This window comes from Heterodontus francisci, unplaced genomic scaffold (genome assembly GCF_036365525.1).
Source record: "Heterodontus francisci isolate sHetFra1 unplaced genomic scaffold, sHetFra1.hap1 HAP1_SCAFFOLD_894, whole genome shotgun sequence".
Lineage (NCBI taxonomy): Eukaryota > Metazoa > Chordata > Chondrichthyes > Heterodontiformes > Heterodontidae > Heterodontus > Heterodontus francisci.
This window is the reverse complement of record NW_027140446.1, coordinates 146,065-160,345: the sequence shown is the minus strand read 5'-3', so window position 1 is coordinate 160,345 and position 14,281 is coordinate 146,065. Positions and strand designations below refer to the sequence as shown.

At 52.7% G+C, this 14,281-nt stretch overlaps 1 protein-coding gene across 7 annotated transcripts in view; it reads left to right on the top strand.

Moving 5' to 3' along the window:
* egfl7 (EGF-like-domain, multiple 7) overlaps positions 1 to 14,281 on the top strand; it is a 158,023-nt gene that overhangs the window by 134,651 nt on the left and 9,091 nt on the right. For all 7 annotated transcript variants that reach the window (XM_068025526.1, XM_068025527.1, XM_068025523.1 and 4 more), the window contains one exon: positions 5,112 to 5,288. In XM_068025526.1, coding sequence (XP_067881627.1) covers positions 5,112 to 5,288 — 177 coding nt within the window. The remainder of the gene's footprint in view (positions 1 to 5,111; positions 5,289 to 14,281) is intronic.

Below are 14,281 nucleotides of genomic sequence, written 5' to 3'. Positions count from 1 at the left end.
GGGTGATAGGGGAACGGGACTTGGTGTGTGTTAACGTAGGTCAGTGAGTACAGGGGTGATAGGGGAACGGGACTTGGTGTGTGTTAATGTAGGTCAGTGAGTACAGGGGTGATAGGGGAACGGGACTTGGTGTGTGTTAATGTCGGTCAGTGAGTACAGGGGGTGATAGGGGAATGGGACTTGGTGTGTGTTAATGTAGGTCAGTGAGTACAGGGGGTGATAGAGGAACGGGACTTGGTGTGTGTTAATGTAGGTCAGTGAGTACAGGGGGTGATAGAGGAACGGGACTTGGTGTGTGTTAATGTAGGTCAGTGAGTACAGGGGTGATAGAGGAACGGGACTTGGTGTGTGTTAATGTCGGTCAGTGAGTACAGGGGTGATAGGGGAACGGGACTTGGTGTGTGTTAATGTAGGTCAGTGAGTACAGGGGTGATAGAGGAACGGGACTTGGTGTGTGTTAATGTAGGTCAGTGAGTACAGGGGTGATAGAGGAACGGGACTTGGTGTGTGTTAATGTAGGTCAGTGAGTACAGGGGGTGATAGAGGAACGGGACTTGGTGTGTGTTAATGTAGGTCAGTGAGTACAGGGGTGATAGGGGAACGGGACTTGGTGTGTGTTAATGTAGGTCAGTGAGTACAGGGGTGATAGAGGAACGGGACTTGGTGTGTGTTAATGTAGGTCAGTGAGTACAGGGGTGATAGAGGAACGGGACTTGGTGTGTGTTAATGTAGGTCAGTGAGTACAGGGGTGATAGGGGAACGGGACTTGGTGTGTGTTAATGTAGGTCAGTGAGTACAGGGGTGATAGAGGAACGGGACTTGGTGTGTGTTAATGTAGGTCAGTGAGTACAGGGGGTGATAGGGGAACGGGACTTGGTGTGTGTTAATGTAGGTCAGTGAGTACAGGGGGTGATAGAGGAACGGGACTTGGTGTGTGTTAATGTAGGTCAGTGAGTCCAGGGGGTGATAGAGGAACGGGACTTTGTGTGTGTTAATGTAGGTCAGTGAGTACAGGGGGTGATAGAGGAACGGGACTTGGTGTGTGTTAATGTAGGTCAGTGAGTACAGGGGGTGATAGGGGAACGGGACTTGGTGTGTGTTAATGTAGGTCAGTGAGTACAGGGGTGATAGGGGAACGGGACTTGGTGTGTGTTAATGTAGGTCAGTGAGTACAGGGGTGATAGGGGAACGGGACTTGGTGTGTGTTAATGTAGGTCAGTGAGTACAGGGGTGATAGGGGAATGGGACTTGGTGTGTGTTAATGTAGGTCAGTGAGTACAGGGGTGATAGGGGAACGGGACTTGGTGTGTGTTAATGTAGGTCAGTGAGTACAGGGGGTGATAGGGGAATGGGACTTGGTGTGTGTTAACGTAGGTCAGTGAGTACAGGGGGTGATAGGGGAACGGGACTTGGTGTGTGTTAATGTAGGTCAGTGAGTACAGGGGGTGATAGGGGAACGGGACTTGGTGTGTGTTAATGTAGGTCAGTGAGTACAGGGGGTGATAGGGGAATGGGACTTGGTGTGTGTTAACGTAGGTCAGTGAGTACAGGGGGTGATAGGGGAACGGGACTTGGTGTGTGTTAATGTAGGTCAGTGAGTACAGGGGGTGATAGGGGAACGGGACTTGGTGTGTGTTAATGTAGGTCAGTGAGTACAGGGGGTGATAGGGGAACGGGGCTTGGTGTGTGTTAATGTAGGTCAGTGAGTACAGGGGGTGATAGAGGAACGGGACTTGGTGTGTGTTAATGTAGGTCAGTGAGTACAGGGGGTGATAGGGGAACGGGACTTGGTGTGTGTTAATGTAGGTCAGTGAGTACAGGGGGTGATAGAGGAACGGGACTTGGTGTGTGATAACGTATGTCAGTGAGTACAGGGGTGATAGAGGAACGGGACTTGGTGTGTGTTAATGTAGGTCAGTGAGTACAGGGGGTGATAGGGGAATGGGACTTGGTGTGTGTTAATGTCGGTCAGTGAGTACAGGGGTGATAGAGGAACAGGACTTGGTGTGTGTTAATGTAGGTCAGTGAGTACAGGGGGTGATAGGGGAACGGGACTTGGTGTGTGTTAATGTAGGTCAGTGAGTACAGGGGGTGATAGGGGAACGGGACTTGGTGTGTGTTAATGTAGGTCAGTGAGTACAGGGGGTGATAGAGGAACGGGACTTGGTGTGTGTTAATGTCGGTCAGTGAGTACAGGGGGTGATAGGGGAACGGGACTTGGTGTGTGTTAATGTAGGTCAGTGAGTACAGGGGGTGATAGAGGAACGGGACTTGGTGTGTGATAACGTATGTCAGTGAGTACAGGGGTGATAGAGGAACGGGACTTGGTGTGTGTTAATGTAGGTCAGTGAGTACAGGGGTGATAGGGGAATGGGACTTGGTGTGTGTTAATGTAGGTCAGTGAGTACAGGGGGTGATAGAGGAACGGGACTTGGTGTGTGTTAATGTAGGTCAGTGAGTACAGGGGTGATAGGGGAATGGGACTTGGTGTGTGTTAATGTCGGTCAGTGAGTACAGGGGTGATAGAGGAACAGGACTTGGTGTGTGTTAATGTTGGTCAGTGAGTACAGGGGTGATAGAGGAACGGGACTTGGTGTGTGTTAATGTAGGTCAGTGAGTACAGGGGTGATAGAGGAACAGGACTTGGTGTGTGTTAATGTAGGTCAGTGAGTACAGGGGTGATAGAGGAACGGGACTTGGTGTGTGTTAATGTAGGTCAGTGAGTACAGGGGGTGATAGGGGAATGGGACTTGGTGTGTGTTAATGTCGGTCAGTGAGTACAGGGGTGATAGAGGAACAGGACTTGGTGTGTGTTAATGTTGGTCAGTGAGTACAGGGGTGATAGAGGAACGGGACTTGGTGTGTGTTAATGTAGGTCAGTGAGTACAGGGGTGATAGAGGAACAGGACTTGGTGTGTGTTAATGTAGGTCAGTGAGTACAGGGGTGATAGAGGAACGGGACTTGGTGTGTGTTAATGTAGGTCAGTGAGTACAGGGGGTGATAGAGGAACGGGACTTGGTGTGTGTTAATGTAGGTCAGTGAGTACAGGGGGTGATAGAGGAACGGGACTTGGTGTGTGTTAATGTAGGTCAGTGAGTACAAGGGGGTGATAGGGGAACGGGACTTGGTGTGTGTTAATGTAGGTCAGTGAGTACAGGGGTGATAGAGGAACGGGACTTGGTGTGTGTTAATGTAGGTCAGTGTGTACAGGTGTGATAGAGGAACGGGACTTGGTGTGTGTTAATGTAGGTCAGTGAGTACAAGGGGGTGATAGGGGAACGGGACTTGGTGTGTGTTAATGTAGGTCAGTGAGTACAGGGGTGATAGAGGAACGGGACTTGGTGTGTGTTAATGTAGGTCAGTGTGTACAGGTGTGATAGGGGAACGGGACTTGGTGTGTGTTAATGTAGGTCAGTGAGTACAGGGGGTGATAGAGGAACGGGACTTGGTGTGTGTTAATGTAGGTCAGTGAGTACAAGGGGGTGATAGGGGAACGGGACTTGGTGTGTGTTAATGTAGGTCAGTGTGTACAGGTGTGATAGGGGAACGGGACTTGGTGTGTGTTAATGTAGGTCAGTGAGTACAGGGGGTGATAGAGGAACGGGACTTGGTGTGTGTTAATGTAGGTCAGTGAGTACAGGGGTGATAGAGGAACGGGACTTGGTGTGTGTTAATGTAGGTCAGTGTGTACAGGTGTGATAGGGGAACGGGACTTGGTGTGTGTTAATGTAGGTCAGTGTGTACAGGTGTGATAGGGGAACGGGACTTGGTGTGTGTTAATGTAGGTCAGTGAGTACGGGGGGTGATAGATGAACGGGACTTGGTGTGTGTTAATGTAGGTCAGTGAGTACAGGGGGTGAAAGAGGAACGGGACTTGGTGTGTTAATGTAGGTCAGTGAGTACAGGGGGTGAAAGAGGAACGGGACTTGGTGTGTGTTAATGTAGGTCAGTGAGTACAGGGGGTGATAGAGGAACGGGACTTGGTGTGTGTTAATGTAGGTCAGTGAGTACAAGGGGGTGATAGGGGAACGGGACTTGGTGTGTGTTAATGTAGGTCAGTGTGTACAGGTGTGATAGGGGAACGGGACTTGGTGTGTGTTAATGTAGGTCAGTGAGTACAGGGGGTGATAGAGGAACGGGACTTGGTGTGTGTTAATGTAGGTCAGTGAGTACAGGGGTGATAGAGGAACGGGACTTGGTGTGTGTTAATGTAGGTCAGTGTGTACAGGTGTGATAGGGGAACGGGACTTGGTGTGTGTTAATGTAGGTCAGTGAGTACGGGGGGTGATAGATGAACGGGACTTGGTGTGTGTTAATGTAGGTCAGTGAGTACAGGGGGGTGATAGGGGAACGGGACTTGGTGTGTGTTAATGTAGGTCAGTGTGTACAGGTGTGATAGGGGAACGGGACTTGGTGTGTGTTAATGTAGGTCAGTGAGTACGGGGGGTGATAGATGAACGGGACTTGGTGTGTGTTAATGTAGGTCAGTGAGTACAGGGGGGTGATAGGGGAATGGGACTTGGTGAGAGTTAGGACATGGACAGCATAGTTTCAGATGATCTTACGTTTTACAGAGTTTAGAATGTGGGAGACCCGCCTGGAGTGCGTTGGAATCATCGAGTCTAGAGTTAAGGAGGGTGTTAATGAGGATTTCAGCAGATGAGCTGAGGCAGGGGCGCAGTCGGGCGATGTTATGGAAGTGGAAATAGGCGATGTTAGTGATGGCACAATATATGAGGTCAGAGGCTCACCTCGGGGGACAATGACACCAAGGTTTAAACAGCACTGACTGGTTTAGTGTCAGACAGTTGCCAGGGAGAGGGATGGAGTCAGTAACTAATGTGATTGGGTTTGAACTCATGTTTTGCGATCATCAATCCAGGCCTATGGGTTTCTAATGCAGTAAAGTAACTGTTATATAGCCAGCACACTGGCCCCCTGGGCTGTTTCCACATTCCCTATCGGTCAGTGGGTTGGGATGAGCCAATGGTCGTTGGCATTAGGCCTGAGCCTTCCAATCAGATTCGTGATCTTCCCCTCGGCATACCTTGTCATCTCTCTCTCTCTTTCTCTCTGTTTCTCACTTCCTCCTTCTCTTCTGCCATCCCAGATGTTAATGAATGTCGCTCTCGTGTCCAGCTGTGTGGCCAGCGTTGTGTTAATACCCCAGGCAGCTACAGGTGCAAGTGCCTCCCAGGGTACACGCTGAATGTCGATGGGAGAAGCTGTGAGAAATCAGCAATGACAACATCACCATCATTTACATCCCCTGTGTCTCTCCCAGCAGGTCAGTGAGACCCGTACACCCGGTCAAAAATCGCAGTTTGGAAAACAACTGGATTACTGTGTCCAGTCCCGGGCTCCACACTTTAGGGAGGATGTCAGGGTCTTGGAGAGGATGTAGAGGGAGATTGTCCGGAATGGAACCAGGGATGAGGGACTTCCCGTTAATGTGGAGAGACTGGAGAATCTGGGATTCTTCTCCTGAGAGCAGAGAGGTTTAAGGGGAGATTAAATAGAGATGTTCAAATGTGATCGAGTATCCAGTGGCAGGAGGGTCAGTAACCAGAGGATTTAAGGTGATTGTTAAAAGAACCAGAGGGGGAGATGAGGAGAATTTGACACAGTGAGTTGTTGTGATGTGGAACGTGCTGCCTGAGAGGGCAGTGGAAGCAGATTCAATAATAACTTTCAAAAGGGGAATTGGATAAATACTGGAAGGGGAAAGTTACAGGGCAATGAGGAGAGAGCAGGGAGAGTGGGATTAATTAGACAGTTTCACTGAAGAGCCAGTCCAGACTCGATGGGCTCAATGGCCTCTTCCTCTGCTGCATCATATTAAGACTGCATGATTCTCATGGGCAGCTCGGGTTGGGCAATAAGTGACAACTCTGCCAGTGACGCCCACATTCCCGGGAATGTTGAAAACAAATGATTACCCACCCTAACCCTGGTGGATAGATGGAGGAGAGGCCGATGTTTCTGAATTCCTACATCAGCACATTGTTAGCTACAGACAGCACTGCCTGACATCTCAACCTGCATCCAATTGTAAATCTCCGGACATCACAGAAACTCTGCAGTTCCCTATCCGACAAACAACAGAGCTCCCAATCCAGCTCGGAGTGTCAGGGAAACCCCGGAGCTCCCAATCCAGCTCGGAGTGTCAGGGAAACCCCGGAGCTCCCAATCCAGCTCGGAGTGTCAGGGAAACCCCAGAGCTCCCAATCCGGCTCAGAGTGTCAGGGAAACCCCAGAGCTCCCAATCCGTCTCGGAGTGTCAGGGAAACCCCAGAGCTCCCAATCCAGCTCGGAGTGTCAGGGAAACCCCAGAGCTCCCAATCCGGCTCAGAGTGTCAGGGAAACCCCAGAGCTCCCAATCCGTCTCGGAGTGTCAGGGAAACCCCAGAGCTCCCAATCCAGCTCGGAGTGTCAGGGAAACCCCAGAGCTCCCAATCCAGCTCAGAGTGTCAGGGAAACCCCAGAGCTCCCTCTCTGTCTCGGAGTGTCAGGGAAACCCCAGAGCTCCCAATCCAGCTCGGAGTGTCAGGGAAACCCCAGAGCTCCCAATCCAGCTCGGAGTGTCAGGGAAACCCCAGAGCTCCCAATCCAGCTCGGAGTGTCAGGGAAACCCCAGAGCTCCCAATCCAGCTCGGAGTGTCAGGGAAACCCCAGAGCTCCCAATCCAGCTCGGAGTGTCAGGGAAACCCCGGAGCTCCCAATCCAGCTCGGAGTGTCAGGGAAACCCCAGAGCTCCCAATCCAGCTCAGAGTGTCAGGGAAACCCCAGAGCTCCCAATCCAGCTCGGAGTGTCAGGGAAACCCCAGAGCTCCCAATCCAGCTCGGAGTGTCAGGGAAACCCCAGAGCTCCCAATCCGGCTCAGAGTGTCAGGGAAACCCCAGAGCTCCCAATCCGTCTCGGAGTGTCAGGGAAACCCCAGAGCTCCCAATCCAGCTCGGAGTGTCAGGGAAACCCCAGAGCTCCCAATCCAGCTCAGAGTGTCAGGGAAACCCCAGAGCTCCCTCTCTGTCTCGGAGTGTCAGGGAAACCCCAGAGCTCCCAATCCAGCTCGGAGTGTCAGGGAAACCCCAGAGCTCCCAATCCAGCTCGGAGTGTCAGGGAATTCCCAGAACTCCCTCTCCGTCTCGGAGTGTCAGGAAACCCCAGAGCTCCCTCTCCGTCTCGGAGTGTCAGGGAAACCCCAGAGCTCCCTCTCGGAGTGTCAGGGAAACCCCAGAGCTCCCTCTCCCTCTCGGAGTGTCAGGGAAACCCCAGAGCTCCCTCTCCCTCTCGGAGTGTCAGGGAAACCCCAGAGCTCCCTCTCCCTCTCGGAGTGTCAGGGAAACCCCAGAGCTCCCTCTCCCTCTCGGAGTGTCAGGGAAACCCCAGAGCTCCCTCTCCCTCTCGGAGTGTCAGGGAAACCCCAGAGCTCCCTCTCCCTCTCGGAGTGTCAGGGAAACCCCAGAGCTCCCTCTCCGTCTCGGAGTGTCAGGGAAACCCCAGAGCTCCCTCTCCGTCTCGGAGTGTCAGGGAAACCCCAGAGCTCCCTCTCCCTCTCGGAGTGTCAGGGAAACCCCAGAGCTCCCTCTCCGTCTCGGAGTGTCAGGGAAACCCCAGAGCTCCCTCTCCCTCTCGGAGTGTCAGGGAAACCCCAGAGCTCCCTCTCCCTCTCGGAGTGTCAGGGAAACCCCAGAGCTCCCTCTCCGTCTCGGAGTGTCAGGGAAACCCCAGAGCTCCCTCTCCCTCTCGGAGTGTCAGGGAAACCCCAGAGCTCCCTCTCCCTCTCGGAGTGTCAGGGAAACCCCAGAGCTCCCTCTCCCTCTCGGAGTGTCAGGGAAACCCCAGAGCTCCCAATCCAGCTCGGAGTGTCAGGGAAACCCCAGAGCTCCCTCTCCCTCTCGGAGTGTCAGGGAAACCCCAGAGCTCCCTCTCCGTCTCGGAGTGTCAGGGAAACCCCAGAGCTCCCAATCCAGCTCGGAGTGTCAGGGAAACCCCAGAGCTCCCAATCCAGCTCAGAGTGTCAGGGAAACCCCAGAGCTCCCTCTCTGTCTCGGAGTGTCAGGGAAACCCCAGAGCTCCCAATCCAGCTCGGAGTGTCAGGGAAACCCCAGAGCTCCCAATCCAGCTCGGAGTGTCAGGGAATTCCCAGAACTCCCTCTCCGTCTCGGAGTGTCAGGAAACCCCAGAGCTCCCAATCCAGCTCGGAGTGTCAGGGAATTCCCAGAGCTCCCTCTCCCTCTCGGAGTGTCAGGGAAACCCCAGAGCTCCCTCTCCGTCTCGGAGTGTCAGGGAAACCCCAGAGCTCCCTCTCCCTCTCGGAGTGTCAGGGAAACCCCAGAGCTCCCTCTCCCTCTCGGAGTGTCAGGGAAACCCCAGAGCTCCCTCTCCCTCTCGGAGTGTCAGGGAAACCCCAGAGCTCCCTCTCGGAGTGTCAGGGAAACCCCAGAGCTCCCTCTCCCTCTCGGAGTGTCAGGGAAACCCCAGAGCTCCCTCTCCCTCTCGGAGTGTCAGGGAAACCCCAGAGCTCCCTCTCCGTCTCGGAGTGTCAGGGAAACCCCAGAGCTCCCTCTCCGTCTCGGAGTGTCAGGGAAACCCCAGAGCTCCCTCTCCCTCTCGGAGTGTCAGGGAAACCCCAGAGCTCCCTCTCCGTCTCGGAGTGGCAGGGAAACCCCAGAGCTCCCTCTCCCTCTCGGAGTGTCAGGGAAACCCCAGAGCTCCCTCTCCGTCTCGGAGTGTCAGGGAATCTTCAGAGCTCCCTCTCCGTCTCGGAGTGGCAGGGAAACCCCAGAGCTCCCTCTCCATCTCGGAGTGTCAGGGAAACCCCAGAACTCCCTCTCCCTCTTGGAGTGTCAGGGAAACCCCAGAGCTCCCTCTCCGTCTCGGAGTGTCAGGGAAACCCCAGAGCTCCCTCTCCCTCTCGGAGTGGCAGGGAAACCCCAGAGCTCCCTCTCCGTCTCGGAGTGTCAGGGAAACCCCAGAGCTCCCTCTCCCTCTCGGAGTGTCAGGGAAACCCCAGAGCTCCCTCTCCGTCTCGGAGTGTCAGGGAATCTTCAGAACTCCCTCTCTTTCTCTGAGTGTCAGGGAAACTCCGGAATTCCGTCTCTGACTCGGAGGATCAGGGAACCCGCAGGGATACCTATCCAGGTCGGAGCATCAGAGAAACTCCGGAGCTACCTATCTGGCTTGCAATGTCAGGGAAATCCCAGAACTCCCTATCTGGTTCAGAGCATCAGGAAAACTATGGAGCTCACTATCCATCTCGGAGTATCAGACAAACTCCCTATCCGCCTCAGATCGTTGTAGAAACCCCGAGCTCCCTCTCCGGCTTGGAGCGTCAGGGATCGCACCGATAGTGAGACAACATTTCAATGTGATGTTGGGAATGCCTTTCCCAGTTTTGTGCGCTATCCTTAACGGCACAGCCAAGATAGGGAACTCGAGCTGTGCAGCCCAGAAACACGGATTACAGGTTAGCTGTGGGATCCATACCTCCATCCCAGTGAGGGGACAGAACCCCATTCCCAAACTCCGGAGGGCATCCGAGGACACGTCGATCTCCGAGATAGCGACCTGTCCAGTTATCATCGAGTAGGGTAGGCTGTCTCCTGGGAACGGTCCGGTGTCGGAATGATTTAATTCTCTCCCTCTCCTGAACTTTTCCGTCTTGAGAGTGAGCGCAGATCACCCGGGAGCAGTTTCATCACTATTGTTCTTCTCCGAAGTGCCTTCTGGAACATTCTGTGGACGTCGAGAGCTGGCTGAAGTAGGAGCAGGATCGACATTGGGATTGGGATCAGATGTATACCGTGTGTCGGCAGCTGTTCGTTATTACTCCTGGCCCGTGCCGTGTCAGTGTATCCACGTACCGGGAGTGATAATGTACAGAGACAGACACCAGCGCCAGACAGACACCAGCGTCAGACAGACAGCAGGTGATAATGTACAGAGACAGACACCAGCACCAGACAGACACCAGCGTCAGACAGACACCAGCACCAGACAGACACCAGCACCAGACAGACACCAGCGTCAGACAGACACCAGCGTCAGACAGACACCAGCACCAGACAGACACCAGCACCAGACAGACACCAGCACCAGACAGACACCAGCACCAGACAGACACCAGCGTCAGACAGACACCAGCACCAGACAGACACCAGCGTCAGACAGACACCAGCGTCAGACAGACACCAGCACCAGACAGACACCAGCACCAGACAGACACCAGCACCAGACAGACACCAGCGTCAGACAGACAGCAGGTGATAATGTACAGAGACAGACACCAGCGCCAGACAGACACCAGCACCAGACAGACACCAGCGTCAGACAGACACCAGCACCAGACAGACACCAGCACCAGACAGACACCAGCACCAGACAGACACCAGCGTCAGACAGACACCAGCACCAGACAGACACCAGCACCAGACAGACACCAGCGTCAGACAGACACCAGCACCAGACAGACACCAGCACCAGACAGACACCAGCACCAGACAGACACCAGCACCAGACAGACACCAGGTGATAATGTACAGAGACAGACACCAGCACCAGACAGACACCAGCACCAGACAGACACCAGGTGATAATGTACAGAGACAGACACCAGCACCAGACAGACACCAGGTGATAATATACAGAGACAGACACCAGCACCAGACAGACACCAGGTGATTATGTACAGAGACAGACACCAGCACCAGACAGACACCAGCACCAGACAGACACCAGCGCCAGACAGACACCAGCGTCAGACAGACACCAGCGTCAGACAGACACCAGCGCCAGACAGACACCAGGTGATAATGTACAGAGACAGACACCAGCACCAGACACCAGGTGATAATGTACAGAGACAGACACCAGCACCAGACAGACACCAGGTGATAATGTACAGAGACAGACACCAGCACCAGACAGACACCAGGTGATAATGTACAGAGACAGACACCAGCACCAGACAGACACCATGTGATAATGTACAGAGACAGACACCAGCACCAGACTCCAGGTGATAATGTACAGAGACAGACACCAGCACCAGACTCCAGGTGATAATGTACAGAGACAGACACCAGCACCAGACAGACACCAGGTGATAATGTACAGAGACAGACACCAGCACCAGACAGACACCATGTGATAATGTACAGAGACAGACACCAGCACCAGACTCCAGGTGATAATGTACAGAGACAGACACCAGCACCAGACTCCAGGTGATAATGTACAGAGACAGACACCAGCACCAGACACCAGGTGATAATGTACAGAGACAGACACCAGCACCAGACTCCAGGTGATAATGTACAGAGACAGACACCAGCACCAGACAGACACCAGGTGATAATGTACAGAGACAGACACCAGCACCAGACTCCAGGTGATAATGTACAGAGACAGACACCAGCACCCAGACACCAGGTGATAATGTACAGAGACAGACACCAGCACCCAGACACCAGGTGATAATGTACAGAGACAGACACCAGCACCAGACTCCAGGTGATAATGTACAGAGACAGACACCAGCACCAGACAGACACCAGGTGATAATGTACAGAGACAGACAACAGCACCAGACAGACACCAGGTGATAATGTACAGAGACAGACACCAGCACCAGACAGACACCATGTGATAATGTACAGAGACAGACACCAGCACCAGACAGACACCATGTTATAATGTACAGAGCCAGACACCAGCACCAGACAGACACCAGGTGATAATGTACAGAGACAGACACCAGAACCAGACTCCAGGTGATAATGTACAGAGACAGACACCAGCACCAGACTCCAGGTGATAATGTACAGAGACAGACACCAGCACCAGACACCAGGTGATAATGTACAGAGACAGACACCAGCACCAGACTCCAGGTGATAATGTACAGAGACAGACACCAGGTGATAATGTACAGAGACAGACACCAGGTGATAATGTACAGAGACAGACACCAGGTGATAATGTACAGAGACAGACACCAGCACCAGACTCCAGGTGATAATGTACAGAGACAGACACCAGCACCAGACACCAGGTGATAATGTACAGAGACAGACACCAGCACCAGACAGACACCATGTTATAATGTACAGAGCCAGACACCAGCACCAGACAGACACCAGGTGATAATGTACAGAGACAGACACCAGAACCAGACTCCAGGTGATAATGTACAGAGACAGACACCAGCACCAGACACCAGGTGATAATGTACAGAGACAGACACCAGAACCAGACTCCAGGTGATAATGTACAGAGACAGACACCAGCACCAGACTCCAGGTGATAATGTACAGAGACAGACAACAGCACCAGACAGACACCAGGTGATAATGTACAGAGCCAGACACCAGCACCAGACAGACACCAGGTGATAATGTACAGAGACAGACACCAGGTGATAATGTACAGAGACAGACACCAGAACCAGACAGACACCAGGTGATAATGTACAGAGACAGACACCAGCACCAGACAGACACCAGGTGATAATGTACAGAGACAGACACCAGCACCAGACAGACACCAGGTGATAATGTACAGAGACAGACACCAGAACCAGACAGACACCAGGTGATAATGTACAGAGACAGACACCAGCACCAGACAGACACCAGGTGATAATGTACAGAGACAGACACCAGCACCAGACAGACACCAGGTGATAATGTACTGAGTCAGACAACAGCACCAGACAGACACCAGGTGATAATGTACAGAGACAGACACCAGGTGATAATGTACAGAGACAGACACCAGCGTCAGACAGACACCAGGTGATAATGTACAGAGCCAGACACCAGCACCAGACAGACACCAGGTGATAATGTACAGAGACAGACACCAGCACCAGACACCAGGTGATAATGTACAGAGACAGACACCAGCACCCAGACAGACACCAGGTGATAATGTACAGAGCCAGACACCAGCACCAGACAGACACCAGGTGATAATGTACAGAGACAGACACCAGCACCAGACACCAGGTGATAATGTACAGAGACAGACACCAGAACCAGACAGACACCAGGTGATAATGTACAGAGACAGACACCAGCACCAGACACCAGGTGATAATGTACAGAGACAGACACCAGAACCAGACAGACACCAGGTGATAATGTACAGAGACAGACACCAGCACCAGACAGACACCAGGTGATAATGTACAGAGACAGACACCAGGTGATAATGTACAGAGACAGACACCAGCACCCAGACACCTGGTGATAATGTACAGAGACAGACACCAGCACCCAGACACCAGGTGATAATGTACAGAGACAGACACCAGCACCAGACACCAGGTGATAATGTACAGAGACAGACACCAGCACCCAGACACCTGGTGATAATGTACAGAGACAGACACCAGCACCCAGACACCAGGTGATAATGTACAGAGACAGACACCAGCACCCAGACACCAGGTGATAATGTACAGAGACAGACACCAGCACCCAGACACCAGGTGATAATGTACAGAGACAGACACCAGCACCCAGACACCAGGTGATAATGTACAGAGACAGACACCAGCACCCAGACAGACACCATGTGATAATGTACAGAGACAGACACCAGGTGATAATGTACAGAGACAGACACCAGCACCCAGACACCAGGTGATAATGTCCAGAGACAGACACCAGCACCCAGACACCAGGTGATAATGTGCAGAGACAGACACTAGCACCAGACAGACACCAGCACCAGACGGACACCGGCTGGTGTCAGAATACCAATGAATGGGGGTGCCGCCAATGGTGATGTGTGGGAGCAGAGTGGTTTGGTGGGGTTAGGGGGTCACAGTACATTGAAAGCGGCTCCTAAAGTGGGCAAGGTCATGAGAAAATTGGACATGTTTGACAGATGTAGACTATTTCCAATGATTGAGGGATCTACAATGAAGGGGAATTGAGATAAGATTGAGTGGGAGAGATTTAGGAGAGACAGTGGGGAAATATTTTCCCCATCAGAGGTCTGCGGGACTGTAGACTGCCCAAAATTCATGAATGAAGCAGGGACCAGGACAACATTTAACAATAGTATCGATCGGGACCTGAATGAATGGAGGAGAACGGGAATAGGGAACGGGATGGGAACATGGGATTAGGAGACCGTTGGTATGGAGAGAACACAGACTGCTTGTGTGCAGCCCTGCCTGGTACAAATAGTTAAGAGCTAGGAAAGAACTGTATGTTGTTGTGACAGGCGTGGATCTCTGTCACTACCGCCATGCGTGTGTCACCTCA